This window comes from Rhinatrema bivittatum, chromosome 4 (assembly GCF_901001135.1).
Source record: "Rhinatrema bivittatum chromosome 4, aRhiBiv1.1, whole genome shotgun sequence".
Lineage (NCBI taxonomy): Eukaryota > Metazoa > Chordata > Amphibia > Gymnophiona > Rhinatrematidae > Rhinatrema > Rhinatrema bivittatum.
Genome location: NC_042618.1, coordinates 243,592,748 through 243,608,307, shown reverse-complemented (window position 1 = coordinate 243,608,307; position 15,560 = coordinate 243,592,748). Strand labels below are relative to the sequence as shown.

The 15,560-nt window shown below is 48.3% G+C and overlaps 1 protein-coding gene across 4 annotated transcripts in view; it reads left to right on the top strand.

Annotated features, from left to right (window-relative positions):
• The window catches only part of LOC115090621 (potassium voltage-gated channel subfamily KQT member 1-like), a 408,883-nt gene that overhangs the window by 244,316 nt on the left and 149,007 nt on the right, over nt 1-15,560 (top strand). For all 4 annotated transcript variants that reach the window (XM_029599979.1, XM_029599980.1, XM_029599981.1 and 1 more), the window contains exon 7: nt 2,237-2,377. In XM_029599979.1, the coding sequence (XP_029455839.1) occupies nt 2,237-2,377 (141 nt within the window). The remainder of the gene's footprint in view (nt 1-2,236; nt 2,378-15,560) is intronic.

Genomic DNA, 15,560 nt, shown 5'->3' with positions numbered 1-15,560 from the left:
ATTATCTCAGCAGGAAGAGACAGGAAAAAGATTGACGTTTTTTCAGGCACATCTTTTGTTCATGTCCTGACTCATGGATTTCTTGGGCTGCCTGGATTGTTTAGACCATAAAGTAAGGATCTATTGGCTCCTTCTTTAGGTGGGATTTTAGCCATTCTGGATGCTAAAGCTTTAATTAATTAAAGATTTTTTAGATGATGCATAGGAGCTCAACATGCACGTCTTTCCTCCTAGAAAAGTATCACAGGACTGCAGAATTATTTTGGAAGTGCTTGTGCAGGTTTATGTTTGTCTCTTCTCTCTCTATTGCTTTCTCCCTTTCCTCATCTTTTCCTTGTCCTGTACTTGATATCTCCCATAATTCCTTCTGTCGCAGCATTCACATCTTTTCCATCTGCAACTCACAATGGATCCTGTTAGCTGAGCTCTATCAATAACATGCACACTATAACATCTGGTTTGAAGCAAGTGTTAAAAATTAGTCTTTAGTGAACATGTTCTAAATAGCATCTGCAGGACAGCATACAACACTATTTCGTATGCATCCTCTAAGCCTAATTTGTATATGACCTTTTTTTATCTATGCTTACACACTCATTCTTACATGTTAATGGTATTGTTGACCAGTTTAGCATGCATGCAAATGATGCTATTTTTATGAACATGCTAAATGGCCTTTTCATGTACGTTGAGCTTCACTGAACAGGCCACTAAATGTTATTGCAAGGGCCTGTAGGGCTGCTTTTCTGATACTGTTGTAGTGAATACATACACCTATATTCTTCTGGAATGCTGAAATCAGTCTGAATTGAGATAATTATCCATTTAGGTGACCCTTAAAAGAGCCACACATTTTTCTGGTTTAAAACACAGCTGGTAGCAATTTGTATTATTTCAGTTCAAGGATTTGACTATTTCTTTTAATGGGGTTAAGTAAACAGTGATTTTTAATAGTGAGACATTCACTATATTGGGCTCACTTTTCCTTCTGTAAGAACTAACATAGGGTAGCAAAGACTATCAGGCTCTGGTGTACTGAGGATGTGGTCAAATGCTTTTACAGAAGCCAACATTTTCTTTTCATGGATTTAACATATAATAAGGCCTTATTCAATAAAGATTTTTTTTCATAGGCACAGACTGGTAAAAAGTCCTTTTTGAATAAGTTCCATAGAAAGCAATTTTCAAATAAGTTGTACAGTTGCAAACTATGTGGGCACTTTAGTGGGTACTTTTAGAGAGAGATTTTCAAAGAACAGAAAGACTGTGAGTAATTTTTACCTGCAGACTTTCCACTGATTTTCAAAATGAAAGTTGTACATATTTTTGCTTTGAAAATTAGCCAAAAGAACATGTACAAACTCACCTACACAATGTTACACCTGCCCTTGGCGAGGCATAACTTGTGCATGTTAATTTACATGCATACTTCTGAAAATCAAAAGTATGTGCTTAAGCCTGAACTCTGCCCCTGAAACACCGCTGAGTATCCCGGCTATGGGGCTGATGCAATAAATATGCGCAGAAAGCGGGTGCTGAGCTGTCAGTGCCCGCTTTCTTAACGTGCCCCCAAGGGGGGCGCCATGCAATATTTAAATTAGGGGGTCGCGTTATTAAGGAGGCGCTAGGGTTGCTTGCTCGCTCTTATCGCCTCCTTGCTAACGAGAACCCGATTGGCGTTGGCGATCCACTGGTTAGGAAAACAGACGCCGAGTTTATCGGCGTCGGGGGTTTTTTTGCATCTGGAGTGAATGCTAATAGCCTCAATCACATGCATTTGCCTGTGATTAGCGCTATTAGACTCACTCCGCGTTGGACACGTGTTGAATAGGTGCTAATCCCCTTATTGCATTAGGGGATTCATTAGCACCTATTCAACCTGCAGCCGACTGCGGGTTATACAGTGTGCTCGGCTGAGTGCACTGTATTGCATCAGCCCCTATGTTAGCTGGATAAGTTTATCTGGCTAACTTTGCCAGCCGCCCAGTGGCTGAATATGGACCTTTTGGTTTCCAAATCCCTAGACACCACCAATGAATAAGAGTTGTCCACTACCATAATGTGTGTATACTTCTACCCATGTGCACATTTGTTTCCTGGTAGGAAAGTATTTGTATTATGATATCAAAGTCATTTAATACTCTTGAAAAAAAAATACAATGTGTTTCTAAGCAAATTTAAATGTTTTCTCTACTGGGCCAACCAGAGTACTCCCTCTTTTTTGTTTTCTGAACAGGAGCTCATAACAACTCTGTACATTGGATTTTTGGGGCTGATCTTTTCCTCTTATTTTGTCTACCTTGCTGAGAAAGATGCTGTGGATGAAGAAGGGAAAACAGGGTTTTCCAGCTATGCAGATGCCTTGTGGTGGGGTGTGGTAAGTGTACAGTTTTTAAAATGGCAATGGCAAGTTAATGCTGAAATTGCACATACCATTAAAATTAAAATCTGAAGCTTAATTTTGCTAAAACATTTTTAGTCTATTACACATTAATAAAAGGGACAATATCACGGTGTGTGAGCCCTTGGTCTATGGTGGAGTTTATACTACCCAGCTCGTGAGGCACAGCTGGGTCCAGAGTGACAGAAGGCAGGTAAGCTACTGGCTGGGACTGGGAATAGACGTCACCTATACCAACGTCTTTCCCTGCCGATTGAGCCCTTGGGTTCGGAGGCCGGCAGGTCTTAGAAGAATGTTCATGGCTTAGGTAAGCGGTCTAAGGTTTAGGGCAAGTAACGAGCAGGCAGAGCCAGTATCTCGGCAAAGGTCAAGGTTGGCAGCGTACAAGCAGAGTTGGTATCCAGGCAAGGGTCAAGGCAGGTGACGTTCAAGCAGTGTCTGTATCTGAGCAAAGGTCAAAGCACGTGAGATCAGTCCGAGGAAGTTAAGGCACACAGGATCAAGGAGGCAAGGCAGGGAGCAGGAACAAGGCAAGGAACAAGGCAGATGTTATGAAGTGCAGCTTGCGGGCTTTCCTTCGAGCTGCCTCACTTATCCCCAGTGAGGTTGGTGCTGATCGCAGCTAGGACACTGCCATGACGCTGCTCCCTGACCTTTTCCTAGGTGCGTGCGTGCCTGACGGCCCTACTTTTAAAGGGCCCATAGCAGTAACTTAGATATGGCACCCTGTGATGACATCACTGGCCCTCCTGTTCTTAAGGCTCCTGCAGACAAATCTCCGATGCCTCAGCAAAGGGTCTTCTGCCTTGCAGTGCATGTTGCTTTGCCTCATCTTTCAGCCTTGCCTCGTCCAGCCTTGTTGTTGCTTTGCCTTGTTGTTGCTTTGCCTCATCTCCCAACCTTGCCTTATCCAGCCTTGCCTCATCCAGCCTTCCTTGTCCTGCCTTGCCCCATCCTACTCGTCTCGTCCACTGTCTCCTGTGTGTCTACATCCACCCTTGGCCTGACTCTGGCTTTTGACCTCTTGCTTGGACCTGACCCTTTGCCTGGACCTGATCATTCTTGTTAGCTGCCTGCCCCGACCTTGGCCTGATCCTGACACCATTAATCTGCTGCCTATCCTGAATCTGGTGTGCCTCTGGGCTGTAGCTATCTTCTCCACCCTAGGGCCCACCTAAGTCCTGCTGGCTGCAGAACCCAAGGGCTGAACCTGCGGGAGAGGTGGCTGGTAAAGATGAAGCTCCAGACAGGCCAGCTACAGGGCATGTTCACCAGCTGTCAGCATAGGCCTTGTTGATATGCTCTCGAGGCTGCCTCAACTACACCACAGCACAAAGGGCTCACACACACCCGCTACCCTTCACAGCAGAATCCAAATAGCAATGAATACCAGCTAGACCTGTTGCTGAGGCACCATTTTTCTGATTGCTCCAGTTTGAATATCCCAGCAGGGCTGATGTCATTAGGGCACCACATGAAGCTTCTGCTACGGGGCCCATAAAGATGATGCATGCGTGCATAAGGAGAGGTAGCCAGTGACATCCCTGGAGCAGCAGTGAGTTGGGGCTGGCTGCAGCATGGCTGCTGTGGGTGGCCGATCATTATAGAAAGGAATTGTCAGTCTCATGAGAAACTTAAGATTATCTTTAGCTTTACTATTCGTGTGGGAATGTGTCTGTGATATATATATATATATATGTCTAGACTAGCAAAAAGTGCCCAGCGTTGCTTGGGTAGTCTGGTCTATAACATTCTCTGTATGTATGCAGCTATGTGTGCATGTGGATACCTGAGCCTGTCTTTGCGGGTGCCTCTGTGTGTGTGTTTGGAGGATCTGTACAGAGAAGGGCTACCAAAATGATAAGGGGAATGGAACAGCTCCCCTATGAGGAAAGACTAAAGAGGTTAGGACTTTTCATCTTGGAGAAGAGGCGGCTGAGGGGGGATATGATAGAGATGTTTAAAATTATGAGAGGTCTAGAATGGGTAGATGTGAATCGGTTATTTACTCTTTCAGATAATAGAAAGACATAGAAGGGCCCAGCGCGGATGCCCGAAGCCCGACCTTAACGGCAGCACCCCCGGCGACTCGGGACGCCGTCCTGGGGAAAAAGGGGGAGAGTGGGTGGACATATAGCCCAGGGCAGGGAACCAACATTGCCCAACATAGCCACCTCCAGCCCCCACTTACCTCACTGCTTCCACCCGGGGCGCCGCACAGGAACACGGCCAGGAGGCAAAAAGAGTGACGTCACCCAGAAGCGACGGCGGCGCGCCCGTGACGTCAGTCCCACTTTAAAGGGACGCGACGCCGGGCTCGCGGCCTTTTCGATCGCCCGCCTGACCGAGAGGAGGAGGTCTCGCTACCCCCGAGACACGACAGCGTTTTTCCCCGAGGCACACCTCCGAAATAGAGAGCCAGTTTCCCCGAGGCACAGCCTTTCCTTCAAGGAGAGGTAAGATATAAAAAAAAAAAAAAAAAAGAGAAAACGGGCGAGCGGCGGGATCCGGATTGCTTCCAGCGTGCAGGCGGCGGGCAGGGAGGTAGTTTCCCAGCACGGCAGCCAGCATGTGCAATTCCCCACCAATCGCCAGCGATAAGGAAGGGGCGGAATCGGGCGGCCTACGCGGCGAGGCGATCAGAGAGGCGCGAACGTGGCCAGTGCGAGGGGTCCGGCGCGAGGGGGGGGGGTTCCCAGATAGCGCCCGGCACGCCACAAGGGGCCGACGGTCTAGCGACCCGCCCCGGGTCGGAGCTGGGGGCGGGGCGGATATATCCGCGCACGGGGCAGCGGCACGGCGAGCGGTGCAGACGGGGGAGCGACGACGTCCGGGAGGCCTCGCGTGCTTGGAGGGGTGACAAGGAGTAAGAGGAGATTGCCCTTCCCCCCCCCCCAGGCCCGATCGCGCGGCGGCGGGGGAAGCCTGAAGACAGTAAGCGCCTCCGAACAAAGAAGAGGTAGGAAGGGCCATGACCTCGCGCCGAGGCCTCAGAGGGGCATCGATGCAGCAGGGGAGGCCTTTAAAGGAAGAGATAGAGCGCGGCGGTGGGGAACTCGAGCGGCCGGGCGGTGCTGCCGTTGGGAGCGGCCCCAGCCATCCGCATCGGGCCCGCCCGCGTACAATACAAGCTTACAGGAGGGAATGTGCTACTTTTACCGGAAGAGGTTTTTAGACGCATCAGGCATAGACTTTCTAAATGAACTGGGTTCAAAGACTCCCTAAGGCGCAGCGGATTACTGTATTTCTCCTGCTCCGTGCGTTGCGTAGGGAACTCCTGAAGAAGCCTGGATTATATCCCACTTCCTCCTTTCTGATTATTAACTTTAAAATTGGGTTTTGGAATTAGTTTTCATGAGGTCCACAGTGCAAATACAAAAGCACCTTCTCAGGACTTTATAAAAAAAAATAAAATAAAATAAAATAAAAATAAATATAAATGAATGCATATTGTATATTTATATATATAGATATATATATGACACTAATTCGGGGAGGATGTTTCTCAATCTGAGCAAGGAACGATGTTTCTCAATCTGAGCGAGGAACGGCAGGAGCACTTACAGATGCTATCCTACATTAGCCCACACATAACAATGTGGCAACAGCGAGGCAGCTACGCGCATTAAGTCAGAAGTACACAAGTGAAGAGGGAGGCTCACAAGTAATTAGATAGGATGTGCTAGGCGGGGCAAGCGCGCACAGAGGCTCCCCCCCACAATTTCTTCTCAACATATGCAAATAACATCTTGCTTATCTTGTTCACAGGACCATTCCCTCGCCTTCGAAATGCAAATAAATAAATAAAAGGATTGTGCGAGGAATCAGGATTTCCTTTTGTATATGTAACGGTGCCATTATTAACAAAATACATAACTCTTGCTTACAATTTCAGTCGTAGCAGGGAGCATATCCCACCAAGTGCACATGACATGGAGACCCGCAGGACAGGCGGAAAGAGCCAAGCGCGCGGGATCCAGGGCAGGCACGACAAAGAGGGTCAACACAGAGGCACATAATCGCCAAAACGCCCGGCACAAGACGGTACCTGCAAAGAAACCAGCAGTCACAGCAACGAAGATTAGAGGAAGAAGCCGGACCACGAGGGCGACCTACAGAAATGAAGCACAGAAGCGAAACCCAGCAGCCACGAGGGCGACAGAGCCGAACCGGGATTCCAGGGAGGTCCAAGAGGTAGACTTACCCAATCTAATGCACCCAGAAAACGAGAATGGACCAGTTGCTGAGACAGTACCCCCATCGAGTATCGCAGCGGACCAACCAAGGCAAGTCAGAGGTACAGACCAGGAGGGGCCGAGAGACAACTCCCAACAGTTGCAATTCCAGCCCACATGGGAACCGCAGGTCCCTTATTATATGACCAGACCACATCCATCCTGGACCGGAAATGAGAGCGACTGGTATCCGCGGCCACCATGGTTACATCCAGCTTCATATACAAACGAAGATCGCGAGTGGACGTGGCGAGAAGGAGCACATCAACAAGGGCGTAACCCTTGGCAAGTCGAGCAGCCTCCGCGGTGGTATTGGCAGCAGGCGCCGCCGCAAGCCACGTACTATCAGGAAAAGGAGAACAACAGATATGCCCCTTCAGCGACACGAAGCCGGACACCCAACAGCACAGCGTCAGACGCTGGCGAACACCCATCCAATGTTAACCCAACCGCTGCGTCCGACGACCGTAGTAATACCCAAAGGCAAGACGAGGTCACACTCGCGCACGACAATAGGAGCGAAGCGAGAGGACCGGCCATCAGCGGTAGCCAGACAGGAGCAAGCCTGGAAGAAAACCAGGCTGAAGCGGGTGAGTTATTGACAGGCGAACAGCCGCATGTAGCGCAGCAAGCAACTCGAGCGAAACGGTCAAAACATAGATCTAAGCGCAGGCGCAGATCTAATTCTAGCTCAAGTAGCGAGTCCTCTTCGTCGTCCTCTGACTCATCCACAGACAGCGACCAAAAGGCGAACACTAGCGCGGGCATACAGGATTCCAGGGGTCCTCCAGCATTGACCACATTGTCCGAATTGTGGGAGGGCGTGCCTAAGAATCTAAGAAAAAAAATCAAAAAACTGAAATACGTGGACATCTTCGCTATCCTGCACGGAAGAAGAAAAACTGACGAGAGAAAGAAATGGAGAGCGGGATCTGCCTCCTTAAGCAAGGACATAAAAATACCCAAAACCATCGTCAACTGGGTCATCGCCTTCATGCACATGACGAGCGTCGTCGGTCACAATGATCCCACTCAGTACGGCCCCATGCTGAGCTATGCAGTTACTATCCTTCGAGCATACCAACAACACGATAACTGGGCATGGCTGAACTACGACGAGCAATTCCGGGACAAAATGGAGGAAAATCGCTTTATGACATGGGGCACACAGGACGTCAATTTATGGATTAATCAGATGACACGCAAGCCATTCGATAACCCAAACAGGTCAAGGATGACAAGGAGGATATCCCCACACCGATTTCAGGCAAAGCACCAAGCGCGGAGTCACGACAGCACGTGTTGGCGGTACAACAAGACAGGTTGCACCTTCCCAGAATGCAAGTACAAACACGTATGCACAGAATGCGCCGCTCCCCATCCGCTATCAAAATGCCCAAGAAAACAGACGGCGGGGAGTAAGCCAAAAGCCAACTCTGCTGCACAAATTTAAAAAGGCGCACTCGCCCATAAAACTCGAAGCCATGCAACCATGGTTGGACATATATCCCAATCAAAACAAGGCCAGCAAATTAAAAGAGGGTTTCACGCAGGGCTTCATTATACCATTTCAAGGAAATATCGAGGACATGTGCATTGGCAATGCTCACTCGGCAGTGCGATACAGGGAGATTGTCGAAGATAAGCTGAATAACGAAATGGCACAAGGAAGAATAGCCGGACCATTCCGGGACTCACCTTTTCCGCAGATGTTCCTATCTCCATTGGCGGTAATCCCTAAAAAAGAACTGGGGAAGTACCGATTGATTCTTAATCTCTCCTACCCCCCGGGCCATTCAGTCAACGACCACTTGCCGAAGGAAGAATGCACGGTACAATACGCGTCTTTCGATTCAGCGGTCGAGATGGTCCGAGCTTGCGGAATTGGGGCCCTGATGGCGAAAGCGGACATCGAATCCGCTTTCCGACTACTCCCGGTGCACCCGGCAAGCTTCCCGCTGCTAGGCTTCAAGTTCAACGATCGGTATTACTTCGATAAATGCATGCCGATGGGCTGCTCTGTGTTTTGCGCTTACTTCGAGCTATTCAGCTCATTTCTACACTGGGTACTGGAAAAGCGCACAGCATCATGTAACATCATTCACTACTTAGACGACTTCTTATTCGTTGGACCTAGAGAATCAAACGCATGCAGCAGACAATTATCGGAATTCCAAAAAATGACTAATGAATTCGGAGTGCCACTAGCACACGGCAAGACGGAGGGCCCCACAACGGTGATTTCCTTCCTCGGGATCGAAATCGACTCTAACTTGATGATAGCCAAGTTACCAGAGGAAAAGGTGGAGAAGCTCCGTGCAATAATACATCAAGTACATACACAAAAGAAGATAACGCTTCAGGTGGCCCAGTCCATACTGGGAACCTTAAACTTTGCATGCAGAATCATCCCGATGGGAAGAGTATTCATGAGGAGACTTACCGCAGCGACCATAGGAATACAGCGGCCGCATCACTTCCTCCTGTTATCAAGCGCCATACGAGCAGACTTCAGAATATGGAAAGCATTCCTCACCAACTTTAACGGAATATCGGTATTGCAAAGCCCTCCCTTGTCCAACGTCGACTTACACATTCATACGGATGCATCAGGAGGATGGGGTTTCGGCACCATATGCCAGAACTCGTGGTGCGCAGAGAAGTGGCCAGAAGATTGGATAGCAAGCGGCCTCACGAGGAACATCACTTTTCTCGAACTCTTTCCAATCTGGGTGACGCTAGTACTCTGGCGCGAAAGGATAAGAAACAAACACATAATATTCTGGACTGATAACTAAGCCGTCGTGCAGGTATTAAACGCACAATCGGCCAAGTGCCCGGCCGTAGTCACCTTATTAAGGAATATCGTACTTGAAGCATTGCAGAACAACATCACAGTGCGCGCTAAGCACGTGCCAGGCATAAATAACGGTGCTGCGGATTCCCTATCACGTGATAAGTTGCATTTGTTTCACAAGCAGGTACCGACAGCAGACAAGGAAGGAACAGCGATGCCGACACACTTATGGAACATTGGTCACCAAGCACGCAGGAGTTAATACGCAGATCCCTAGCGACATCCACATGGAGCGCATACCGCCGGGGATATGAAACTGTGGCCAAGTTCTTGAAGGAGAATGGATGGCAATATGGACCCGTCAGCGAAGACAGCATGGTCAACTTCATCGTGGCGTCCAAGGAGGTTGGCATCACACGAAATGCGGTGGCAAAAAGCATGGCCGGCTTCGCATTCTTCTCAAAAGCGCGTGGGTGGGGAGACCCTACCAAGTCATTCCTCATCAAAAAGTTAATCTCAGGGTGGGCCAGGCAAGCGGTCCCAGCAAGGGACCACAGACACCCCATCACACACACCATGTTGAGGACATTATTGACACGGCTGCCGGTCAACTGCTCCTCTCCGTTCGAGGTAACGCTGTTCCGTCTAGCCTTCTCACTCGCATTCTTCGGAGCATTCCGAATCAGCGAGTTAGTAGCTAACAACAAGAAAGACAAAGGAGGGAGCGGTATAAGGCGAGACAGCGTGCAATACACCCCGGAAAAAATAATCATCCACATACCAAAATCAAAAACGGACCAGGAAGGGAGAGGCACAGCGCTGTCGCTTTCAGCAGTACCAAAGTGCACCACCTGCCCATTGCTCAACTTAGAAAACTATATGAGAATACGGCCAAAAGGCGGTACGCACCTAGTGATACATGAAGATAGTTCCCCACTCACCAGGTTCCAATTCTCCGCTGTATTAAGAGCAGCGGTTGCGGAGATGGGATTGGACACAAAAAAGTTCACCACTCATTCCTTCCGGATCGGCGCAGCTACAAGCGCGGCGCAAGCTGGGTTACAAACCGAAGCCATCAAAAAAATTGGCCGGTGGAAATCCAGCGCTGTCAATTTATATGTCCGCCTAGACAAGGTGGGGACAGAAAACAAGCCGTGATATTGCCACATTAACAATTATTGTCGTTTATTGCAGAAGAACAGCAAGGAACAAATACGGCATGGATTATCGGGCATTCATACGTCCGATGGGCGGCAAAGAGAGCTCGCAACCGACCTTATGGAGTACACTTGGGCATGGCATTAAGGAATTGGCGTATAGAATGGATAGGGACGCCAGGCATGCGTTGGGAGCAGTTGCTGCCGCTCATACGGCACCAGAAGCAAGTTCGGGCTCCGCCCGACATTATCATTTTACACCTGGGAGGCAATGATTTAAGTACAGTAACCGGTATACAATTGATTCGAAGGGTCAAATCCGACATAGCAAAAATAATGAAATTATACCCAAGGGCGGTGGGTATGCTGGTCAGATATCATCCCCAGGCCAAAATTCAAGGATTCCAAATTATGGGGCCGCGGGAGAAAAAAGGTCAACAGGCAAATCGGGGCGTGGATACAAAAAGTTGGTGGAAAACAGATAAAGCATACGTGGGCAGACGAGATGTCCCCGGGGTTGTTCCGGACGGATAAGGTACACTTTTCCAACATCGGATACGACATATTCAATGTCACCTTACAGGACGCCATAGAGGAGATAGCAAAGTAAAACGGCACAGCTTAATATTTTATGGGGGACACGAGGCAAGGGTTTCCCTACCTCGTGTTTTGGCGGGTACCCGGGCCTGTTGGGCAAGAATCGGAAAGGGTGCTGGTGTCACCACGTAAGGGCACATAGCCGGTGGCGCCGGAAGGCGTAAAGTGATGGCCCCCTTGCTAGGAGCACGGCGGGGGGTGGACTGAGACATGCTGCCTTGCTCGGTTACGGAGGCGGGCAGCGAGATTTACAAGCCACCGGCCCGGGTTATCCAGGAGAGTTATTTTGTATTTTGAAAATAAAAGCTGTGACCATTTATCTACCAAAGAAGGTGTCAGACTGAGTTAATAATGGGAGGACCGCTGTCAACGAAAAATTCTGAGGTTGAGCGGTAAATGCCAGGACGAGGGTAGAGGGAGCCAGTGGATGTTGCAACGTTAATAGAAGGGCCCAGCGCGGATGCCCGAAGCCCGACCTTAACGGCAGCACCCCCGGCGACTCGGGACGCCGTCCCGGGGAAAAAGGGGGAGAGTGGGTGGACATATAGCCCAGGGCAGGGAACCAACATCGCCCAACATAGCCACCTCCAGCCCCCACTTACCTCACTGCTTCCACCCGGGGCGCCGCACAGGAACACGGCCAGGAGGCAAAAAGAGCGACGTCACCCAGAAGCGACGGCGGCGCGCCCGTGACGTCAGTCCCACTTTAAAGGGACGCGACTCCGGGCTCACGGCCTTTTCGATCGCCCGCCTGACCGAGACCCACCCACCCACCCAAGAGCGGTACAGGCAGGCGTACAAGCAACAGTTAATCGTTAAAAAAAAAAAAAATGCATATCAGTCAGAGTACGTTGTTAGTTAGCGTGTTGAATTGTTGTTCAATATTGAAATGTTTGTCACAGCTTTGGGCAAGGTGGGTACCCGGGCCTGTTGGGCAAGAATCGGAAAGGGTGCTGGTGTCACCACGTAAGGGCACATAGCCGGTGGCGCCGGAAGGCGTAAAGTGATGGCCCCCTTGCTAGGAGCACGGCGGGGGGCGGACTGAGACATGCTGCCTTGCTCGGTTACGGAGGCGGGCAGCGAGATTTACAAGCCACCGGCCCGGGTTATCCAGGAGAGTTATTTTGTATTTTGAAAATAAAAGCTGTGGCCATTTATCTACCAAAGAAGGTGTCAGACTGAGTTAATAATGGGAGGACCGCTGTCAACGAAAAATTCTGAGGTTGAGCGGTAAATGCCAGGACGAGGGTAGAGGGAGCCAGTGGATGTTGCAACGTTATAGGGGGCACTCCATGAAGTTAGCATGTGGCACATTTAAAACTAATCGGAGAAAGTTCTTTTTCACTCAACGCACAATTAAACTCTGGAATTTGTTGCCAGAGGATGTGGTTAGTGCAGTTAGTATAGCGGTGTTTAAAAAAGGATTGGATAAGTTCTTGGAGGAGAAGTCCATTACCTGCTATTAAGTTCACTTAGAGAAAAGCCACTGCCATTAGCAATGGTAACATGGAATAGACTTAGTTTTTGGGTACTTGCCAGGTTCTTATGGCCTGGATTGGCCACTGTTGGAAACAGGATGCTGGGCTTGATGGACCCTTGGTCTGACCCAGTATGGCATTTTCTTATGTTCTTATGTTCTGTATTTTTGTGTGTATGTTGGGCCTCTGCCTGTGTGTATGTATGTATGTGTTTGGGTGTGTGTGTGTGTGTGTGTGTGTATGCCTGTGTGTATGCAAGCCAGTGTGCACAAATGTGGGGAGCCTATGCATGCTTTTGTGAGCTTGGGTGCACTTCTGTGCACTTAACACAAGCTTGTGTGCTCTTCTGCGTGAGCTTGTTTGTGCATGCTTGTGTGAGCTTGCGTGCACGTATGTGTGTGTTCCTATGCCTGCCTATTCCTGTATGTGGAAGCGTGAGAGACAGAGTTTCAAAGACAGAACATATTAGCAAACATTACCTGGTGTTGTTCAGGCCAATAACAGACTGTGTCTGTGTGTGCACTTGTGTCTGTGGGTGTGAGGGCATGTGTCTGTGTGAGTATGGCTGTGTATACTTCTGTGTGTATCTCTCTGAATGTGTGTGTGCCTGTATGTACATGCCTGTGTATATGTGTGTGAGTGGGTATGCCTGTGTGTTTTTGCAATGGTGCTTTGCAAACAGAGTATATTGTCTTTGCATTATACCTTCCGGGCACTACCTGGTAGCCACAGACAGACATGACTATGTGACCAACCGACATAAGCCTTGTTTTATATACATATATATACATTTTTTAAAAAATAGCACAATTGAAAATTGCAGTGAAATCTCATGAGTAAAGTTGCTGCTGTTTCTGAACTATGGTAATATTAGGATATGGCTGCTAGTATATAAGAAATGATAATTAATATTATTTACGACATTGAAAACAAGGGAACTATCAAAGAGGCAGCTGCAGAGTACTGAATGGGACAGACTTTTGATATTCATTTAAACCAAATCACCTTATTTACTGTTTGCATATGCATGTAGCAAGGAATACATCTGGGTTTAAGTTTTGGTAGAAATGTGTAGACTATACCAGAGCTTCTCAAACAGTGCGTCAGGGCACACTGGTGTTGCATCGGGAGAGTCCTTCTTATGCCTCAGTGCTCACTCTGTCAGACTCGGCATGATCCTCCTCCCTGGGCTCCAACTGGAATCTAATGGAAAGTGCCCCAAATCTTTTGCTTGCTGCTTCAGCCCCTCTCTCCCATCCCATGGCAACCAGACAATACTGGGAAAAACTGGAAGGGAGGGGCAGGAGCATGGAGCCTGCACAGCAGCAGTGAATGATAGAGAAGAGCCTCTGCTCTCTAAGTTCTTCACCACTTGCCCACTCCCCACCCTCACCTGCTTTCTGGAATAAATTTCTTGGAGAATCACTGCCACAAGCCTTAGAGTCTGTGCTGCAGGGACTTGGACTCAGATGACAGCAGAGTCATCCAGAAATGCAGCCAAATGGGAAAGATTTGTGAGAAGGGGTGAGAAGAGAAAGGGTGAATGCTTGGGGAAGGAGGCATGGGATGCTGATACAGTTTTTATGCAGTGTTGCTCCTGCTGGGTGGGTGGGGGAGGAGGGGACAGAGAAAGGTTTGTCAAGAAAATTTGGGCCATATCAGGGAAGGGGGGAGGAGAGAGAGGGGATCAGGTATGAAGGAGAAGGGAAGAAATCCAGGAGGGGGCAGGAGACAGAGGGGGAAGTCAGAGAGGAGCCAAAAAACTGATGGAGAGGAACTAAGGACCCTGGATAAAGGGGCAGGATGATGGAAATAGGACCCTGAATAGAGAAAGAGAGAGAGGAATAGGTACTGGGAAAATAAAGATGGAGAAAAGATTCAGAAATAGAGAGAGAAAGGGGATGAAAGAGTATCCTGGATTTGGGGAATTCTGGGAGATAATGGAGGAGAAAGGGAATGAGGAATGAAAAGAGAGTAGGAAAAATGGACGAGGAATAAGGAAAGGAGAGCATCAAGGCAAGAGAAAGTATTAAAATATCCACTCAAAGAGACAAAAGAAGGAAAGAGAACACCAGAGAGAGAGGAACATAAAAAGGGAATATAGAAAAGACCTGAGAATGAGGGGAAAAAAAGAGACACAATTAGCCAGAAAAGCAAGACAGAGATATCAAAATTTGGAAACTTTGCCTGATAGAGAATATTAATAACATATCAGTATAAAATATAATGGGACACAGATCAGTCTCTGACCTGGACATGTCTCCCATCCCACATAGAATTTATATATTGGGAAGAGTTGAATTTTGTTGGCTAATTTTGACTTTCTACTGTACAATTATTCCTGTTGCATGTAGGACATAACCCACTAGCATGGAGGCTATCGTATTGGTCCGAAAAATATTTTGTGGTAACAAAACTTAAAATATACCCAAAAGCACATTCTTTAAGATTAGATTACTACAATTTTCCATGCGGGCACTCCATCAGACTTTCTCCCTCACACCAAAATATACTGCTTGCTCACTACTAGCATTATGGGGAAGAAGTGTCCCAAATTCACCACCAGAACTCTGGTAAAATTACCCTATCTCCCTCTTTCCCACTGGAAGGAGAAGAGTAGTGTTTCCTACCTGTTCTGCCAGCTTCAATCTGATGTTTGAATGTGTAGGGCCCTTTAATCTCACAGGATCAACTGATTTCACACATTCAGATGTCAGATTGAAGCCGGCAGAATGAGGCGCACACTGGTAAAAAGTGTTACTCTCCTCCTGCCAGTGGGTGGAAATTGTGCAAAATTTGGTTTGGTGTGACCCAAGGATTGAGCAAACTTGAAAGTGTGCCAGAAAATGAAGAGTCTGAGAAACACTGGACTAGTCCACTGAAAATCAGGACCTC